Source organism: Chaetodon trifascialis, chromosome 14 (assembly GCF_039877785.1).
Source record: "Chaetodon trifascialis isolate fChaTrf1 chromosome 14, fChaTrf1.hap1, whole genome shotgun sequence".
In the NCBI taxonomy this organism is placed as follows: domain Eukaryota; kingdom Metazoa; phylum Chordata; class Actinopteri; order Chaetodontiformes; family Chaetodontidae; genus Chaetodon; species Chaetodon trifascialis.
This window is the reverse complement of record NC_092069.1, coordinates 16,105,041-16,126,233: the sequence shown is the minus strand read 5'-3', so window position 1 is coordinate 16,126,233 and position 21,193 is coordinate 16,105,041. Positions and strand designations below refer to the sequence as shown.

The 21,193-nt window shown below is 41.3% G+C and overlaps 2 protein-coding genes across 9 annotated transcripts in view; one reads left to right on the top strand and one right to left on the bottom strand.

Annotated features, from left to right (window-relative positions):
* LOC139341967 (sorting nexin-14-like) overlaps nucleotides 1–21,193 on the top strand; it is a 97,176-nt gene that overhangs the window by 15,351 nt on the left and 60,632 nt on the right. For 4 of the 8 annotated variants that reach the window (XM_070978747.1, XM_070978744.1, XM_070978742.1 and 1 more), the window contains 7 exons: nucleotides 226–345; nucleotides 1,259–1,382; nucleotides 2,002–2,166; nucleotides 2,294–2,389; nucleotides 2,549–2,640; nucleotides 4,297–4,353; nucleotides 4,908–5,162. In XM_070978747.1, the coding sequence (XP_070834848.1) occupies nucleotides 226–345; nucleotides 1,259–1,382; nucleotides 2,002–2,166; nucleotides 2,294–2,389; nucleotides 2,549–2,640; nucleotides 4,297–4,353; nucleotides 4,908–4,949 (696 nt within the window). In that variant the 3' untranslated portion in view covers nucleotides 4,950–5,162. Of the gene's footprint in view, nucleotides 1–225; nucleotides 346–1,258; nucleotides 1,383–2,001; nucleotides 2,167–2,293; nucleotides 2,390–2,548; nucleotides 2,641–4,296; nucleotides 4,354–4,907; nucleotides 5,163–21,193 lie in introns of those variants that run through there. The other 4 variants (XM_070978743.1, XM_070978746.1, XM_070978749.1 and 1 more) reach the window with 2 other exon arrangements.
* LOC139342454 (snake venom 5'-nucleotidase-like) lies at nucleotides 5,984–10,875 on the bottom strand. The gene is made up of 9 exons (XM_070979552.1): nucleotides 10,531–10,875; nucleotides 10,137–10,359; nucleotides 9,700–9,888; nucleotides 9,301–9,498; nucleotides 8,674–8,828; nucleotides 8,359–8,467; nucleotides 8,111–8,260; nucleotides 6,949–7,149; nucleotides 5,984–6,199 (listed from the first exon to the last, which is right to left on the bottom strand). The coding sequence occupies exons 1-9, from the start codon at nucleotides 10,873–10,875 to the stop codon at nucleotides 6,042–6,044; spliced, it is 1,728 nt and encodes a 575-aa protein (XP_070835653.1). The 3' UTR covers nucleotides 5,984–6,041.

The window sequence follows — 21,193 nt, the reverse complement described above, 5'->3', positions numbered from 1 at the left end:
TAATGGTGTGTGTGTGCAAGTGTTTGTGTGTGTGGTCTGGGAATGCTCCATTTCTCCGTATCTCACCGCTCTACAGTAAAAACATTTCCCGTCACATCACTCTAAATTTGAGCTGTCACTTTTGGGTTTCTTAGACCCACAGCAGTCAGTTAAACAAGTGTGTATGACATATACACCTGTTAGGGAAATGCTGTCATTGAAACAGAGTGTGTCCTGTGCTTTCAGAAAGGGCAGCATCTGGAGCCTTTCATCCAGTCCTTCTTCAACTCCTGTGAATCCCCCAAACCCAAACCCAGCCGCCCCGAGCTCACCATCCTCAGCCCCACCTCGGAAAATGATAAAAAGGTTCGGATTCAAGTCTTTTTAGTCTCTTCCTGCAAGACTAGTCCTCAGGGATGTTATCCTCTCAGTACAGTTGGAGCTCAAGTTTAGTTTGATAGCTGTTTACACTGGTCGGTTGCCATTTTATTGCTTTCTGGTCAAAAAGCCACAATCCAGCCGAGCTTTCCAATTAAATGATTTAGAGACAGCTTTCAGAGCTAAGTTACGGTTAGCTTCTGCCAAGACATCATTGTAGGAACTGCTTATTTTGTTTCTGTTGTTATGACAATGGAAGTTGCTTTGAACTGCACTCAGCTGGTTCAGCTGTCTTCAGATAAGGAAGGAAGGAAGGAAGTTTATGGAAGTAAAGAGAGACTTTTTGCTTATTTTAATTTTTCTTGTCTGATTTACACAATGTGAGAAAAATCATGTCAGTGATGTGTTTTTGCAGCAGTCTGGGTCACCAAATTTTATCCCATTTAAAAAAAAAAAATACTTCACAAATTCTTGCTTTGTTACCACCACCCCCCCCCCCACCCCCCCTTTGGCCAAAAGGGGCTTTGAGCATTTAACTTGACAGCTTGTCAGAGGCTGAATTGGTGAGATCATGAAAGGTTTCACAGGCCTTGACCTGTTTAAACACAGTCTAACCCATTCTGGCCGTATTGATGCCCGCTTCACTGAAGTCCTGGAACAAATGTGCCATCGCCTCAAAATGCAGGGATGAACACAATTAACCTCGTGTCATAATGTTTAAAATGAAGACTTTTGTGTCAGTGGTGACATTCTTCCTGTTTTGTTTTGCCCTTGGGCAGAATGAGATATGTGATTTAAGGATCAGTTTGATTTCTCATGTGTATCTGATCTGACTGTTTGTACAACCGTGCTCTTAAATGGACTTCAGTCTTAAAAATGGATGTGAACCCCTCTCTGCCAGCTCTTCAATGACCTCTTCAAAAACAACGCCAACCGATCTGAGATGACAGAGAAGAGGCACAATCAGAATTACTTCATGGAAATGATCACTGTTGAAGGGGTGTATGACTACTTAATGTATGTGGGTAAGTTTGATCTTGTTTATTGCAATGTTTTCATCACAACCTGTTATTTATCACACTCATTTTGTTATTGAATGCATTTAGTTAGAGTTTATCAGTTTGAAAAATGAAAAGAAAGCAGCTTAAAATGCATGTTTTTTTTTTCCAAAGAATACATATTAGCTTTCATTGAGTAAATACAAAAATGTAAGCATGAAATAAAAAATGATCAACTTCCATATTTCATGATCATAGCTGATTACAGCAAAAACAAAAGCAGATGTCTTCTACAACACTTTATGTACAGCAGCTAAACTCATACCATTTACTTTGTGGGACGTTTACTTTGCATTATGATTGTGATGATTTGTGTATTTGAGATGCACATTGTATTTATGAAACTGAATACTGTTCACAGCAGTCAAATCTAGTAATGATAATAACTTTATTTACACAACATTTTTCCTCAACAACAACATGCTTTACACTAATACAAGGAATATAAAAGTAGACAGAACATAGAAGGTATTAAAAACAATACAGGAACAAGGCATTGCTGCAGAATTGGGACCTGGTGTAGAGCCTGTTATTCACTCACACGTTTTCTCTGTCATCATCATTCTCCCCTTCTTCATGGCGTCAGGCCGAGTCATCTTCCACATTCCTGACTGGCTGCACCACCTGCTAATGACTGGCAGGATCCTGTTCAAGAACACACTGGAAGCCTACACAGATTACTACCTTCAGTACAAGCTGAACCAGGTAGTCGAGGAGCACCGGCTTGTCTCACTTATCACCCTGCTCAGAGGTATGACGCAGTCAGCTCAGTGATGAAGAGAGTGGTGTCATGGGAAAAAAGTTGTAAAAAAAGTTGGACTGTTCCTTTAGACGCGCTGATTTAACGAGGTGAAACGATGTAATCTTTGCCCTTGTAGACACAGTTTTCTGTGAGAGCAGTCCGCCCCGCTCGGCTCAAGACAAGCAGAGGAGGGCGAAGAAGACATTCGAGGAGATGATGACCTATATTCCAGGTATTCATTCACTTCCTCCAGGTAGCGTTTTGTCATTTACACACCACCTTGCTGCCGACGTTTCCGCTTTTCCACGATACGAATGTGCAGACGTGAACACAAGTGGTCCGTTTTGTGTGTCGGCTGGAAAATTCATGAGCCATTTATCTTTATCTTTAGACTTCCTGGGGAAATGTATCGGAGAAGAGGCCAAGTATGAGGGAGTGCGTCTCCTCTTCGATGGACTGCAGCAGCCAGTTCTCAACAAACAGGTAGGTGTAATTTAAATAGCGAGCAAGCAAGAAGGCTGAAAGAGACAGGCCTCTAATTAACGATTGGACATCTACTACAAGATGCATTATTGAACTGAACTGTGTGAAAAATAAAAGCAATGCCTTCATCTGTTCACATGCTCAGTCTATACTTTTCCACTCTCACTCCCCTGCGAGCCACGTCCACCTGTCCACTCACCTGATCACACACCTGAGATTCAATCCCAGTCAGTGTAGCTGCTCTCCCACACTCACTCAGCCTAAGTTTACACGTAGCAGGGTATTTTTGAAAACGGATATTTTGGCCCCTCCGCTTTCAAAAATAACATCGTGCACACAACATCGTTTTCAAAAATGTTGTTGTTTACATGAACCCGGATAAATACGCTGTTGAGTGCATCATAACTAGGTCAAACCTATGGGTGCGAGTGTAAACACAGGTCGCTCACATGACGTTAAGTATTCAGTCGCATGTTGTGACATTTCAGAACCTAAAACGCTGTTTAACCCTGTTTACACGCAGACAAATAGTCGGCGTTTTCAGAAATCTCCACTTTTGCCGGAGTTTTTAAAAATGCATGTTTTCCGTGAAAAAAAAACTCTGTTTGCGTGTAAATGAGAGGCCAAACCGCATGAAAACATATGCTTTCCCTAAGTGTGAACAGGGTATCAGTGCCAGACTGTTCTTTGTTTCCATGCAAGACTATCCAACATTTACAATTGGACTGATCTCTCGTTGCCGAATCTGCCTCCCTTTGACCCCGTCTGTTCTCCTGTTCCCCAGTAAATATCTCAGCCTTTGTCTCTGACCACGAGTTTTACCCTGCACTTCCTGGATCTTTGTTCACCTGGTACTGTTTGGTGTGCGCTTCACCAAACACTTAAAGAGACTCTGAAATTTGACGTTGCACTTCCTGGATCTTAACCTGCCTGTGACTGTTTCTTGATACAAACAATATACCCGTGTTCTGGTGGTGCTGCGGTTGGGTCCTAAACGCCCTGTTACAGACATACACTAAAAAAAATAACAGTGTGTGATGGTGTGTGTTGCAGCCACTACTGCAACACACTGACCAAACTGACCCAATATTTTACAAAGAAAGGAATATCTTAATGCATTACATTTGCTGAATTTACAAGATGGGTCAAACAGTTAGGAATTTGTTCTCAACAGCGTTTCACAAACTTTGTAATGTTTCTCTTAACTCAATAACTCATAAAATAACATGACGTTTTAAGGGAGTCTGGGCTGATTTTCAACGACCTATTATTATTCAAGTACAGGTTTTGCTCTACAGGACAGAGATCCGATCTCAATGAGGAGAACAAGAACGCATTAAAAATACCAGGTGTAAACACAAAGGCAGGATCAGAACTTTTATTATCCCGATGGTGTAAACGGATACAGATCCCATTTTAATAGCAGGTGTAAATGGGGTTACACACACACACACACACACAGCGTGTAGAGTGCTTTCCTCGTTTTCCCAGCATGTCTGTACTTCACTGCTGCAACATGTATCTCATCTAGACAAAAAAATGACCTGAGAGAAGATGCGATGGGTCATGACTCACTGAAAGTGAAGTCGAGTCTCACTCAACCTGTAGTGTCAGCCTTAATGCTCTTCATCTCATCTCTGCTTTTTGTCCTCTCAGCTGACATATGTGCTGTTGGACATCGCCATTCAAGAACTTTTCCCTGAGCTAAACAAGGTAAACAGATGTTAGCCTTGGTTTCAAGAGAAACCTTTCACGATGTGTGTGTTTGTGTGTGTATGTCATTATTTCACAGTTTTAACAGTTGAAACCTAATACTGTATGATGATGTTAAAGCTTTAAATCGCTGTATCTTTGATAGGAGACTATACAATAATAATAATAATAATAATAATGATGTGAAAAAGCACTGATTGATTTCATCACTAGTTCATCATTTGTTAGTTAATCATTTCTATATTACCTGCTGTAAAATGTTCCTGTGATGATCCTATAGAGGATTTCATGTTGTATGTCTGCTATAAAGAAAGACTGGAGAGCTCTCATTAAGATAGTTCATGCAGCACTTTTTGATGTAGAGTATAAACATCTTTATTAATAAGATTTCCTCAAATCAATGTAATCATTGTGTAATTAATAGTCATGTTAACATGCATTGTTTCGTATTTAAGTCGCGAACCAAATGTGAATAATTACATAAATGCATCCATTAAAGAACATATATTTGTTTGCTTACTCTGTTTTTGTTTCTTTTGTTTTTGTTTGTTCAGCAGGTGCAGAAGGAGACCTCTGTGATGGCTCCATGGATGTAAAGTGTTCAGTGAACATGAGCTGACATGCTTACGAAGCATTTAACCAAACCTGCACTTTTTGTTGGTCCCTTTACCTCAAACTAACAAGTTTGTAAATCCCATGTAGTCACATGTACAGTATAGGATACCTGCCGCAGCAGCAGGAGGAGGAAATTCGAGGCCTCTCTGCTACATGTCGTTGACTTTGTAAAATAAATAAAATTAATTATATAACAGTGGTCCTTGTGTAATTATTCTTAACTATAATAGCAAACTGACAGCTGCAGTCATGGTATAAGCTTAACATTTAGGAGTTCGAAATCATTTGTGAATGACAGTGAATAGTTTGCTTCAAACATTTTTGGAAGTTTTTTGCTTTCACCTGCTGTGTTTTTATGAAGAAATGAGATATGTAACAGTTTAGTTTGATGATACGACTTCAGCCTCGGTAAGTTAAGAGGTACAATTCTAATAAAGTTTTTTAAAGTAAAGAAAGTTTTTCCATGACTCATTGATGATGAACAGTTGTGATTTATTTTTCAATGCGTTGAAAAAGTACCTGAGAAAGTGATGATTTGCTTGGCTTCCACTTCCTTACAGGAAGCAGATGTGATGACAAAATCAGAAGAACTGCTGTGACATCTTTCATCTTTAACAAAAGTGTTTTACTCTGTGGATAAATATGGCAACTAAAGCAAAAGGTAATGGTCATGAGAACAAACAGAAAAACGTTATTGCAGCTCATATCTACATTATACTGCTGTCACAATACATGTGTCTGAAACGTGATGTACGAGATGAACATACTGAAATAATGATTCTTTGTAAAAATGAGGTTTGTTCTTTGCTGCCTTGCGGTCTTTGGACTCTTTCATAAGCATTGCATTGGATTTGAATCGTTCACGTCTTCATTCGACTTTCGACTTTCACATAGCGTTTCTTCAGTCTGTTTAGATTCACAAAATCTTCATACTAAAAATGACTCTCATGCACTTTTAAGTCAATTTCATAAGACCCAAATACATATTTTGTGTTTTCATATTTGAATTGTCCATCTTGCAAACTTGAGGGTTGAATCAGTTTATCGCAGTTTCCCAGAGTGTACAGAGGCAATCAGAGGCTCAGACACAGACATAAACCCAGCAGCATCAAACCAAGGCTGCGGGCTGCAAAGACAGCTGAGCTCCTGAACGTGATCCGGCCTTCCACTGCGGGGTACACGCGCTTCATGTCCGAGATGTATTTGGAAAAAACAGAAATGTCCATATCACCTGCAAGAGGAGGGAAAATGACAGCTTGGTATGTGTTTGGTTGGTATTTTATGATGTCCAAATAAAAGTACATCTCCTGGCCGCCCATGTTCAAAATCACCTTTTTTCAGTTTATACAGTGCAAGAAGCTGCGTGAACATTAGGCACAGCAGCAGAGCCACATTAAAACGAAACATCGGCTTCATATAAGTCACACCCGCCAGAGTTCAAAGTATAGTGTTGACGTAACCCTCTTAAATGAGTGGATCCCTCCCTGTGATCCTCACCAATGGATAAACCACAGCATGCTAACGACGAGCGACTGACTGACTATTGTCAATCCACTGGACTGTGCTTGGGGTAGAATTTGCTTGGGTGCAACACCTTTTGAGTTTGGCGCTCTTCCTAGGGAAACATCCTGCCTTTCAGAATGTTTTTATGGAGTGTGGTTTCCTCTCTTTCTTCTGTGTGCTGGTCTATTTTTGAAACTGACTTAGCCACTCTTTTTGCATTGGTACATTGAATGTGACGTGAGGTCACAGGTTTGGGAAATCAGGCCCAGAAAACCAGCTTATTGCCATAAAACAGAGTAAAGTCAGAGGTGTAATAGGACTGACTGACCCCTTAGGTTCCATATGCTTTCAAGATGTTTCACATGATACTGAAAGTGGGAATTTTTTCTAGTTTCATGTGGTACAATGTTTTCAGGATTGAAGGTCTATACATGATCTGTTCGAGCCTAACACATAATCAATGCTTCTGCTGCCCACCTGTGTTATGCTTCAGCATCTCCTCTTTAATCATGGTGTAGCCATCCCCTCCGCCTGCCAAGTATGAAGGCATGGCCACGGTGTACTTCTTCTCCAGGTCTAAAGGTTCGTACTTGGGCACGCGGCAGTCGGTGCAGAGCACGGACAGAGATGCCACACGCTGGTTCACAGGTTTGGAGAGGTCGTACTCTACGTGAATACCTAGAAATTGTCCAAGAGAAAATGGGGAAATGTTATGTTTGGTTTAAGTTCATCAGAAATCTGACATTTTGGGAGATATTGATTCTTGTTGATGAGGAGATTGGTACTCTGATGTCTTTCAGTTGAATGTGAGGCTACTACCAGCAGCCAGTTATCTTAGAAAGAGACTGGAAACAGGGAGAAATAGCTAGCCTGGCTCTGTCCAAAGCTAACCAAATTAGCTTACCAATAGCTAAAGCTCACTATGCCAACGCAGTGACATTTTTACACTCTGGTTGTTTTATAGATTAAGTTAATATGTAACATGTTAATTAGCAGCGTTGGGCAGTCATGCAGTACTCAGAGTACAGACTGCTGTGGGAGGCATTGGCTTAGCACAGAAGCATTAGCAGTTAGCCTCTACTAGTAGCTTTGCTAAATTTGGCTAGTGAGCACAGCACAGGACAAAGATTACGTTGGCTGTTGCGGCTGGACTGAGTGGACTGAGTATGAGCTTTTTCATTTCGAAAAGCTTGGAATTTTCTACCACAGGCCTCTACAGTTAGGAGCCCAAAGGTCTAAAGGTTGGACAACACATAGACGTCAGACAGTCACACATTAACAAAACATTTAGAGACCATTCTAGCAGATAGTAGAACTGCTATCTCTCCCTATCTCAGCTGCTGTGGTAACCAAGGTCTTACAGATCAACAGTACTCACACAGAGAGGACCATTCAAAGAGGACTGCAAAAAGCTGTTTCCCCGTTTCCACTCTTTATGCTATGCTAAGATAACCAGCTGCTGCTGGCACACATGAAAGTGGTATCAATCTTCACATCCAACTCACGGGAAGAAAGTTATTTACCAAAGTGTTAAATTATTCCTTAAATACCCAACCTGATCAGAGAATAGTTAATACTATTCTAGGTGACCCTGGATGAAACAGTGCTGGTGGAGGAGCACAGGGCCCAGTGGACAAACCTGAGACCTGAAGAAATTCTCCAGACATGCTTCCATATCTGTGAATGGAGTGTTCAAATGCCTTTTTTAATGTTGATCCTTTCATCTGGACCAAGTCGAAGGTTCCTCCAAATGGTAAGACGGTGAGGATCTCCTCCATAGTTATAGAACCTGAAAGTAAAGCCAAATATCATTACATTATAAAAAAGAAGCTACAGCTACTTCTGTGATGAAGTACTCAGTAATTCTGGGAAACACCACCAAAGCACCATTTCTGTAGCGCTCGTCTATAGATGTCCGTATGGCCCCGCTATTCAGCACACATATGCCCACGTGATTCCAGCGCAGCTCGTTTGGTTGCTTTATATTGTGATAAATCTGGCAACACAAAAGGGAAAACTATGTTTAGGAAAAATATGAAGTTACGTACCATGTGAAGGTGAGATTCATGCATGATAAAAATGAAATGTTTCTCTAATTTATTCATGGTTAAAAGACTGAACAACTAAGTGAAGGAGCATCTAAAGCTTTCTGGATACACTGTGAACAAATGAATGAATGAACTAACTGTTTCTTATTATTACCATAGCATCACAGATCAGGTTTCCAAGGTTACACTCCCGAAACCGACACTCCTCAAACGTCCCATTGAGGTAGACTAAGGTTTGTCCGACATACTGTGAGGAGTACTGAGACAAGTTTTTCTTCCACTTCTCAATGTCGGCAAGGACATCTGGATCTGAGAGAGTTACATAAAGAGTAAAGCTTGTGTGAAAAAGGATTTCTGAAAACACGAGACAGGTTTCTTGTATTTTGAATGAACCCTTGAGAAAGGAAAAGAGATCATGTTGTGTTTTTGGAGCGCTGCTATAATTTGAACAGAGCCTGAATTGCGTAAAACTACATAATCAAAAGTAATCTAGATGCATTTAAATATTTTATGAATAATCTACAAGCAGCAATCCAAACACTTCTTTGAACATAATTTGGTTGAACAGCTGCAAAAACAGTTATTACCAAAATGATTCCAAGATGTACACTAATTGTGATTTAACGATGAGAGACACGGCGATTCATCAAGTCATTTTCACAGGATAAAATCTCATTTGGTTCAAATAATTGTTTTAGCCTTTCAACCAGTGAAACAACAGCTGAAAGTCAAACATGGGCCATGTGTAATTAGTGATATTCAGGCTGTCATTGCAGGCCACCTTGAGGTATGCTGCTGTCCATCAGGATTGGGTTTCCAACAGCTTTTATCACATTCCCAGCGTCATCAAAGGTCACTTTCAGATATCCAAGGTATTTCCCAAAGGCAAAGGCCTGGACCACTGGCACATTTCTCCCGTCGTTAGACCTCACCATAAAAGGGTACGGACCTGCTGGCACTTCGGTGGATGGGGGATTTCCTATAAAGAAAGACATTTTGAGGTTTGTAGAGCAATGTTTCTCACTTCCTGTTACAGTGAAGGTAAAGCTGTGGCTTTGCTCTCGCAGTTTAGAACTCACTGGTATCTGAGTGTAGTAAAAAGACAGACTTTTGCATCTGAATTTGATAAAAAAACAAAAAAAAACAAAATATAAACCAACAGGAATAAAATAAATAATACCAGTGTAGAGGAATGTGTTGGTGTGTCCTCCGATAACGACGTCAACCCCTCTAACACGCTTGGCAATTTCTTGATCCACATCAAAGCCAGAGTGGCCCAAAGCGATGATCTTATTGCAGCCCAAGGTTTCCAGTTTGTCAACCTGAACCTGAAGTGCCTCCACCTCATCTTCAAACTTTAGGTGTGGGCCTAACACACAGGGGGGAAACGGGGTTTGTTCCACATAGTCGCAAACTTCAAGTAGTCAACGCCCTCATGAATAAGATCTGACATCAGATTACGATCAGATGGCGAGAAGAATAAGATATAAAAGGAAGTGAAACAAGCTTCATCAAGTGATTGGTCTGTACTCACAGTACACAGGAACTGCCGCATGCAACAATGTGCCAGCAATGACATTAAACATTCATCCATCAAACAAGCGATTATGCCTTTACCTGGTATAGATAAGAAGGGGGTCTCTACAGTGATGTAGCCCACCACGGCCACTTTCTCTGAGCCCATGTTTATGATCGTGTAGGGCTGATAGTAGCCACTGATGTTTGCAGCCAGGCTCTGGTCAGGTTTTATGTTGGCACTCACCACAGTGCAATTTATATTCTGGAGGAAGGGCTGGATCAGACCCTCCACCCCATTGTCAAACTCATGGTTTCCCAAAGCCTTAAATATAGAAGATTATGGGCTTCATTAACTGATGGACTCCAGTAATTTCATCTTTTAAAAAAAAAAAAAAAATATATATATATATATATATAGAATTCTACTGTTTTAACAATTTCTCATATTTTTTTAATAATGCAAATGAAAAATCACTATGAAAAGAGTATTTACCATAGCATCGTAGCCAAGTTTGTTCATGAAGTGCGCTGCTTCTGCGCCTTTGTAGTAGTTGAACCAGACAGTTCCTTGAAACTGGTCTCCACCATCCAGAAGCAACACGTTCTTCTCCTTTCCCCGGATCTCTGACACTTTAGTGAACCTCCTGGCGACCCCGGCGAAGCAAGGACCGCTTGCTGGACACTTCCCCGAATCCTCGCTGGTCTCCTCGATCCGTGCATGGTTGTCGTTGGTGTGAAGCAGAGTCACCTCGAAAGTCGACACTGTGCCCGACCAGTTCAAATGCAGAAGGAGGCAGAGTGAGGTGAAGAGAGCGCGCTGAGGCGTGCAGACGCTCATCCTGTTGCTGTGCGTAAAAGCGCACCAGTGACCAAGAGTGTATAGCAAATCAAGAAGGCGTGGGCAAGACACGGTGTGAGGTAATTCCCTCCTGTAAATCAGGGAGTTTTTTTTAAACTTTGTATAAAGGTTTTATCTTAGCTGTAACTGGTCTGATTATATATAGTAAATAAATAATGTTTCTAAATCTAATAATGCTTTCTAGGTCCGTTTAAAATAGTTAATAAGAACAACTTTTGGGTTGTCAGGTTGTGAAAAAACGTTTGACTGATCACTAAATCACTACGGGAAGATCTCGACCAAATTTAATAACAAATATGTATAATCTTAATTTCCCAAATAAAAAAGACAAATATCAGTCAAGGACCATTCTCAGAACTGCAAAATTGTCATGATTTGGCTCCGGTGTTTTCTCTCCTAGGTCTAACGGTGTTTTTTCTTTCCTCCCTCTCTGTCAGCAAGCGGAGCGCGCAAGAGAGAGGCGAGTCTGATCTCTGCAGGTGCGAGTTTCATTCGACACACCTGCGCCTCATTGGCTAATCAACCGGCTTCTTAAGCCAGCTCCAGTGTGACTCCCGTGCCAGACTGCTCTCTATGCTCTCGCCATACGAGTCTTGCTCCTGTCGTGATCTCCCTGAGTTTTGACAGTTTCTTACCTCTCCAGTGAGTTTGCTCCTGGACACCTTTAGTTATTATTGCCTCCTGTGTGTTTTTGCCTTGTTTGCTACTTTTCCCGCAGTGCTGTTTTTGGTTTCCTTCTTCTTTGACGGAGATTGCCCTGTGAAGATGATTTTGTGTTCATCAATAAACATTTTTTGCTACGACTCTGCAACTGGGCCAAGCTCTTCCTGTTCACACGTAACAAAAATGTCTTTTTATTAGGGACTGAAGGAAAATTATTGGTGTGGGACGCGGACTCAACCCGATGTTTTACTTTAAAAAAGATATAAGGCAAGACCGCACCCAGGGTAACGCATATTTGGTCTGGACCCTCCATTCCACTTGGTAAAAATCCTCCCCCCCATTATCTCAGCTTAACCCTTCTCAGTCTTAATATGTTAATGGGATGATAATTGAGCCCTCAAGGCTGGGTGACTAAGTCAAGACAGACATGATTGTTGTCCAGTGTTTGTGGCAAAGTGCATGATTTTCAAGGAAATATTTCATGTAACCTTTTTACTTTCAATGTAAAATGTTGTGGGAAAATGTAGAATTAAAATATGAATCTACTCTATCTGCCCAGGAACTTAAGATGGAAAGTAGCAAGCACATAAATCTGCACCATCCCCTCTCTGTTTTTTGCAGTCTCTGACAAATAACTTTAACTAAAGGACCAGTGTGTAGGATTTAATGGCATGCAGCTTTCCAAGCATGTAGGAGAATCTATGATGGCTGTAAAACTCGTGCAACATGGATGCCTCCCTGGAGGTGGACCAGCTCCCTCTGTAGATATAAAGAGCTCAAGTAAAAACTATTCTCATTTTCAGGTGACTTACACCCTATTCTGCCAATAGATCTGCCTAAATCTCACACACTGCTCCTTTAAGAATAACATTAAACATCAACCTTTTGATTTAGTATCTTATAATTTAAAATAAAGTCAAAAATGTCAGTCTTGACTTAGGATTTGATTATTCTAACGATCAAATACTGAGGTCATACTTTAGAATCTTTATCTTTTTCTGTCATCTCTTCTTCTTCATCCATTTCATCATGAAATATGCTTCCATATGTGGATATGTACACATTTTCCACCAAATCACAATAATAGGTCAATGCAAAATGTTGACTATTTACTCTCAGGCAGTAGAGTTTCCTCTTTGTGATGAATGAATGAATCACCACACTCTATAGTCCATATGGAGTCTGTTTTGCGATGACTGTGGCCCTCAACCAGCAGCACCGCTTAGTGGAAAGACGAGAACTAAACCACCAAAGGTTAACCAAAGGTCACTCAAACAGAAGCACGTAGCTCTCAAATATTTTTTCCTCATCAGAAGAAATACTGTTTTTAAAATATATATAACTGGTATTGTAAACTATAAACAACACATATTTAATGTCACTGAAGAAATCAACAATATTCTTCTGAAAAAATACATGAGATTATCCTTTGAAGACTCTTGTTCATTTGCCTGGAGATATTCTGCAGACAGAAAAACAAAGCAGCTTAACAACACTTTCCCTTGTAAACAAGTTTTTCTGTCACATTTTACCTATTGTTTCATTTCAGTTCCTCAAACTGCTGTGCAAGTACAAACTATTGTGGCCCATGGGTGTATATTGACAGAGGTGTCTGCTGAAGGAGACAGAAAATATATTGCGTGTTACACTGCAGTGTGAGCAACAAAGAGAGACAGATTTCAGCCATCGGAGAGTGAAATCATCATCAATAAACCTTGACACAACAATACAGCATGAAAGATCATAACGAGCAATGAAAACTGAAAATAATTCAATAACAGAAACAGCTGAGCGTGATCGAAAGTGGTGTGTATTACTGCACAAAGGTTTGCGCTTTAATTCATCAATAAATTGCAATGGCCTTTGCAGGAATGATGAACTGTTTTCGAGTAAGCATCGTTCAGCGTTCAGCGAGAGGCTGCAGAGCAGGAGGAGCAGGTTTACAGCAGCAGAGGAGCAGCTCGTGTTAAAGGTGTCCTGTGGATTGTCATGTAAATGAACTTTGAAAAGCTGATCGTCCACTTCAAACTGGAATTCACTGAGGACAATAAACAGCATCAACCTACAGTCAAAGACATGGAGAACTATATTATTAAAAAGGTTTCTGCGTTTCTTTTTCTCTCGTGTGCAAAAATCAGATTTTATCAACATTTGGATCAAGACTTAATGACAGTTGGAGGATTGTTTGATCACAGTCAGTCACATCTGATCAAACCACATCTACAGTCCTGCTGAAGAGGATTAGAGCTTTTTAAGTCTTAATAAATAACGCCTTAAGATGTTTTTATTTTGTATTTTTTGGAGTTGCTTATTTTAGTTTTCAGCAGCTTTGATATTAAAGCACCTAAACAATGAATGCTGCTCACAAGATCTGTGGATTATCTTGAGTTATCAGGTCGTGATTTGTGGAAAGAGACACTGATGTTGAGTTTTTCTAAAAATTTTTTTGTGCCGTCATGTTCCGTTATGTCTGAAAGAAAGCAGATATCTCTACAGGCGATATCTCCAGACCTCTGCAGTTCACACCAAAACAGTCTAGATGGATAAACCCATCCCATGTAGAACATAGAGTACGACACCTGAGATCATGGGTCTCCAGTTAACGTCTTTGGCCACCGAGTACAAACACATGGCCAATAAAATCCTTCATGACCCCACACACATCTTTTTCCAGGCATCCAAGAGGCTCCCCTCTGGCCCATTTGTAGAACAAATAGGAAAAGCACAACCTTTATAAGTGAGGCCAGTTGTCTATTGAACTCTGACACCTCCCTTTGGGGAATCAAACCATGCACACTTCCCAGTACTGACTGATGTGCCTGGCACGCCTTTTTAGCATTAAAATTATTTATTGTGCAATCATATCTGATGTGTTTTTCTTGGTCTGTTTCCATAAGTTGCTTTCAAATATTTGAATAGAGTGCCACCAAGTACTGTGCACGTGGTCCACTCTGTGTTTATGCATGTACATCATTGTGTGCGTGCTTGTGGAGCATTACTCATGAGATTACTTAAGTGAAAATAGTAATGCCACAATGTGGAAATACTCTGTTACAAGTCAAAGTCATGCATTCAAAGTAATACTATGTACACAAGTATTAGCATGAGAATAAAAGTAAAGGATTACTTTACATGCTTTACTTTAACTACTTTATATATTACCAATTCTATTAATCTATGATAATACATCAGAATGTTGAGTCTATTTTTTTTTTTTTTGCATAGATCTGAATCTGCAAAGTAAATAGTAACTTAAGATGTCAGATCAATGCAGTGGAGTGAAAAGTACTTCCCTCTGAAATGTAGTGAAGTTTAACATAAAATGGAAGTACACAAATAAAGTGAAAGTGTCTCAAAGTAAATACTTGAGTTAATGTACGTTGTTACTGTTCATCACTAAGTGCGGGTCAGCTGGATCAAACAGCACCCTGGATCGTCTTTACAGTGTTTCATGTGAGCACAGACAGGAATCTCCACAGTGCTAAATGCAGTTTGGTCTGAGCCACCGTCAGGACGCCAGCAGCTCACTAAGTGGGTACTCTTGACATGCTATCTCTCGAGGTGTTTGGTGCGTAACGGCCCACAAAACTGCTAAAGGTTGCATCTGGTGCAGTGTGACACAGGAGTTGACACAGTTAGACAGATGGCGTTGTACTTGCGAAGCTAAAGCGTAAACATTCGTCACACAGTGATATTGGGTTTCTGCAGCCTTTGAGGAACACTGAATCCCCCTGTCCTCTGCTTCCTCCTGTTTAGTGCTCCTCTGGGGGCCTAAAAGCACTTTATTGTGCAGACGCTCGCTGTGATAACATAATCTTTTATGTCGAGGAAACTTTGAGCAAATGCAGCTGCGACGAAGCGGGCTAACTTTCTGCTACCCTTGGTAGAAGCGAGTCTTGTGGGCCGTGGGGTGAGAAGTGTTTACGCAATAAATCATCTGTTCTTGCACTCTCTGGCACGCAGCTCTTGAAATGAAACAGCAGCTGCGACTGCAACCCTACATTTCTAACATGTACATTACATACGTAGCGATATAATGTTTCTCCGGGATTATCCGCAGCCTTGATTTTCAGATATTGCTGACAGGGTGATGAATTTCAGTGATGCTTGCTCCTAACATCAACCCCGTGCCTGCTCGATAACCTCTCCTTTTCACACTCCACGAGCCATCACCCACACCAGCACTGATGTGTGCTATTATCACTTGTCTGCCCGCTAAAGATTAGGCCAGTCGCCTCCTCCCGCTTTCAGCACACGAACCTCACACATACAGTATGTAAGCAAAGACAAAATCAGACAGCTTATACCTCCAGGAGGCACTAAATCAAGTCACACCTCCCATAATAAAGTCCTCTTCTTTTCCTCATATCTCAGAGCAGCATGTCAATTACAATGTTTGCGATCTATACCACTGGGTAATCTCCCTTTAATTGTTAAAATGAGGCCATCTGTGATGCTGTTGTTGCATGCCGTGAATATTTAGAGAGAATGATATGCATTATGCAATAAAATCTCAGTGACTGACACAATGGTATCACTGCAGTATCATTGTCTCGGCTTGATAAATCAATTCTACGCTTGCTTTTTACGCCTAAAAGTGTGGACCAGTTCCAGCTCTCAAAAATGCTGATAAGACTCGTAACTGCCTGCAGCCAGTTTCCCATCTGACCATTCAGTCTCTAAATGGAGCCGGCCATTTCCACTCAAGCCAGAATGAATGTGACCGCAGTAACACAGGGCCTGCTATCAATCAGCACTCATCATCACCATTTAGCTCATTTCCTGTCACATGTTTTCCTCCAGGGAGTAAAATTCTGTCATGTCTCTGCAGTTAGCGTTCATTTCCTCCCTTCTCCTTCCTTATAGCTGCGTGCTGAAATACTTTCGCAGTGAGCAGCCTTTTACGTGAGGGACCCTCACAGTGAGGGTCTCCCAGAAATGGGGCACAAGGACCTCCAAAAAGTGGTTCAGTCCCCTGCATGGTGGCACCAGCTCCTTCATGTGAGCATCAGATTTGGGAAGTTAGAACCCCAAAAGCCTCCAGTTGTAAATAGCAGCCCATATCACTCCTGATACATTTTTAGCTGGAGGCCTTTGAGAGCTGACTGGCGGAGCAGAGGCACCATATGCCATCAGACCAGGCTGGGGCATACTGCAGGGGGACGGGTTCTGCAGATCCACAAGTGTCCTATATTTGATCCTTTCATTGTACTTTAATGCCTTCTTCAGATTCTACACAGTGGTGCAGGAAGAATTCAGATCATGTACTGAAAGGTTAGAAAGGTAGTTAAGTCTATAATAAGAAATCATATTTTATAGTTCATGATCTGTTTTTGGATGATTCTACAATGAGTAAATATTGTATAAGGAAGCATATTGTAAGTAAACTGAGACGTTTTTCTCTTTATTCTATTGTAAATGACCTCAAGCTAAATGGAACTGACCAACAGAGGCATGTTTGACATGACGTCAGTGCTGCATGTCAGCTCTTACTGTGATAAATATGAAAGTGATGGTGCAGAAACAAACTCAATGAGGATCCAGGTTCCACACATGGGTGACCTCGCTGTCTCATCTCATGAACACTTGGATAAGAAGGAGTTGTGGGTAGGTGGAGAGGGAGGGTTTTAATCTCATAACAACAAGGGATCTGCCCTGATTTGGGGTTGCCCTATTTGGTCTCAGTCTCTACAGCTGTCAGTTATCATGGATAGAAATAGATGACCACAATAACTGAAAGGTCACCCCAAAAAATGTGCTGAAAGTGAACTTCTATCAGAGAAAGTTTAACAGTGTAAAAGTGTAAATAAAGCTCTTAATTTCTTGCTGTAACTGACATTTATGATTTGTTACTGACATGTCAAAGCTGCACAAGCATCCATTTTCGATATGAACAACAGGAGAATTATCTCCTCAGCCAGCTCTGTGGTGCAAACTTGTGCTGCAGACCTCCTCCAGCCGACGTCCAGCGTTTAAGACGAGACTGTGCACACAACTAAGCTATCCTTTTGATTAATAATTGATTATTGAAATCAGCTCAAGAGGGGGAATTAAGATGCAAGCGAGCTACTGAAAACTCAAATTATGTTACTCATAATCTTCAGATTCATGTTACTCACAGAACTTTGTGTGAAAAGATTTCACTGCAAGATTGTAGTAGAAAACAAAGAAACTGACCCTAACCCTTTATTTTAATATTCATGTAACAGTCCTCACGTTGTGAAGAAAAAGGCTAAAAAAAAAAGAAAAAGAAAAATCCACACACTCCTGTGCTTGTATGGGGTATAATGCATCGACTTTACAGCTTGCTGGATACCTTATTACCTGACTATAAATAGGACTTTCAGGACCGGTGTGAGATTGGATGTACTGCGCTGCAATGTGTTTAGAGATGAGGGAGATAACAGAGTCACAGAAATCGTCGCTGTTGCTGAACTGGGTCACTCACACTGAAGCCTTTTAACACAGAAATACCTGGAACACAAAACAAGTGATCATACTAGGACACCGGATTCAGCATTTCACGGTATTTGAAGTAAATGTTGCGTTTTCCTCTCATTTAGCCGCACTCTTTTAACTTCAGCTTGCAACTTTTCCCCGCGTTGCTTGTGCCTAGTCCATATGAACACAGGTATTTTTCAAAATGCAGCTTTTTCTATGCATTTTGGCCTTTCATCTACAAACAAACACAGTTTTAAATAACTGAAAACTGGGCTTCCAAGGTGAAAATTGACACATAGACAGGAAAAACAGGGTTTTGGTTATCGACTTTGCTCACGAGGTGATTTTGTGCAATGGCAGACGTGGCCAAAATGGTGCCAGTGCTAACCAGCTAACAGGGCTTCCTACATGTTTACACATAAATAGTCACTTCCTCTTCCGCAAGGCATCAAAGTTTGTGACCATGACCCACAGCATCCAATAGAAAACTGACTCTGGACCAGAATGAACCTCACCTCAGCCTGTTCTGCATGTTTGTGACTGAAAGAGAGGGTGTGAAAACAGGAAGGAGCATGTGTTTTTGTGTAAACGGTGGTAATGGTGGCTGTGTCGTGCCCGGTGCTCGTGCATGAGCAGCACTGGTCATGGCCGGTCAAGGTCAGTGAAGGGGTGCGGTTCTGTTTCATTCGGACGATACACTCTGCTGGGCTCAGATACAGAGGAACGACTGTTGTGTGTCACAGTCTGCAGGGGAATCCAGGCTGGTGTGATGGTGTGCTTTCTTTTTCCTGCCATAGATAACCTGTGAAATCTCCAGTGAGTTCAGATGAATACATCGTTCATTTGCAGTTACGTTACACCAAACTCTAAGTGACACTCAGCTGTTTGACACAAACGCTGTTAGCAGCTTTTTAATCGGCTTGTTTTAAGTTTTTCATGAACATCGTAAAAGTCAGTTTAAGTGGTGACCAGCAAGCAGCGCTGCAGCTGAGGAAGGACACTGAGGCTACGTTTACACTTAGGGAAAACGCATATGTTTTCATGCAGTTTGGCCTCTCATTTACACGCAAACTGAGTTTTTTTCACGGAAAACGATCATTTTTAAAAACTCCGGCCAAAGTGGAGATTTCTGAAAACGCTGTTTATGTGTTGCCGTGTAAACTGGGTTTAACAGCATTTTAGGTTCCGAAACGTCACAACATGCGACTGAAAATACTTAACGTGATGTGAGCGACCTATGTTTACACTCACGCCCATAGGTTTGGCATAGCTATGATGGTGCTCGACGCCGTATTTATCCGTGTTCATGTAAACCGACAACATTTTTGAAAACGATGTTGTGTGCACGATGTTAATTTTGAAAACGGAGGGGCTAAAATATCCGTTTTCCAAAATACCCTGCTACGTGTAAACGTAGGCTCACTCCTGTCCTCATCACCTGACTGCCCACCCACACACCTGTTCCCACTTCTCATCAGCCCTGCAGTTACCTGAGATCCCCACCCATCCCCTCACCTGCACCTCATTGCCTCATCAGCCTTTCATGTGCTTCTTCTTCTTCTTCTTGCTTTCCAGCCTCTCTGTTTCACCTGAGACCTGTTCTCTGAAACCTGTTTCTGCCTGCCTCACCTGCACAGTTTGACATTTCCTCTGTCTATTGGACTCTGGACTCATGTTTGCTCCTTCTGGATTTGTTTGCCTGCGTTGGACTGATGCCTGGTGTTTTTGACCCTTGCCTGCTGCACTAGTCCAAGAACCTCTTGTATTTTGACTCTTGAAAACAAATCATTGAAATTTGCCAACTCTGCCACAGAGGTCTCTTCTTTTTTGTATTTATATATGTTCAAAAACATTATACATTTCATAGTGATAACTCCAGTATTTCTCTAGTATTTTCATACTAGAATCCATATATTACAATATGTTTAAACTAATAACTTTTGTTTTGGTGTCCCTATAACTTATGACTTCAGTATGAGCAATTATCTCAAAGTGCCAAACAACAAGCAGTAGCTTGATTTTTTCTGTTCATGTTCATGTTGTTTCAGATTTTTACTTTAGAAAAACATCACAATCTCTTTTAGAGGCAAATGGATGTGGGATTAGAACAGACGTCTACACTGAAAACCTCCACCCTGTCTACCTCCACCTAAATCTATCACCATGAGATGACCATGAGATGTTTTGTTACAGCAGTGTGACACTCACGAGGTCTGAACATGTTGTTGAGCATGACCTATTGACTCAAGCACAGCCCACTGACCTAAAGATCTGTGGATAATACATTCTGTATGTTCAAATAAGACTCACATGGCTGTGACATATGACTGGGCCGTGATGTGAGACATCCATCCATCCATTTTCTATACCGACTATCCCTTTCGGGGTTGCGGGGGGGCTGGAGCCTATCTCAGCTGTCAACAGGCGAGAGGCGGGGTACACCCTGAGCCGGTCGCCAGTCGATCGCAGGGCAACACACAAGACAAACAACCATTCACACTCACACTCACACCTAGGGGCAATTTTAGGGTCACCAATTCACCTAATGAGCATGTTTTTGGTCTGTGGGAGGAAGCTAGAGTCCCGGAGAGAACCCACACATGCACAGGAAGAACATGCAAACTTCACACAGAAAGGCCCCGCCCGGGGATCGAACCTGCAACCTTCTTGCTGTGAGGCACGCGCACTACCTGCTGCTCCACCGTGCTGCGATGTGAGACATCTCTATAGAAATATTATGCAAATTACCTCAACTTTGCAATGCAACAATTATTCATTCAAAACGATGTTTCCACCGGAAACCTCAAAAAGACTAATTATACAGCCTGCAAACAGCAAAGTGTATCATACAGCTGAAAATACATTACATGACTTTGTGTCGTTTGTTTTGGAAATTTGATCAGCTGCTGTTCTGGAAAGTCTCTGTAGACAGTCAAAACAGATTCGCTCTTTTAAATCAATAGAAACCAAAACAATCGAAGTTTTCCATATCAAAGACTCAAGTATACAGCACTTACATGAGTGTGTATGGGAGGAGAGGTGCTGCATTCAGAAAACAGGTGTGGAGCAAAGGTGGGAGCCGTCCACGGTCCTGATCCAGCAGTAAGTACCCAAATTTATCAGCTTTTAGGGTAGAATGCTTTCAAAAGAAGTGTAACATTTGGACTGAGTTTTCGAAGAAGCAACAAAGACT

Bases quoted from the DNA above. Each gene is read 5' to 3' on its own strand.
- LOC139342454 (XM_070979552.1), bottom strand. From the start codon at position 10,875: ATGAGCGTCTGCACGCCTCAGCGCGCTCTCTTCACCTCACTCTGCCTC. The intron at 10,360-10,530 runs GTAAATACTCTT...TCTATATTTAAG, and splicing joins AACTTGGCTACGATGCTATG to GCTTTGGGAAACCATGAGTT. The intron at 8,468-8,673 runs GTAATAATAAGA...TTGTGTTGCCAG, and splicing joins ACCTGATCTGTGATGCTATG to ATTTATCACAATATAAAGCA.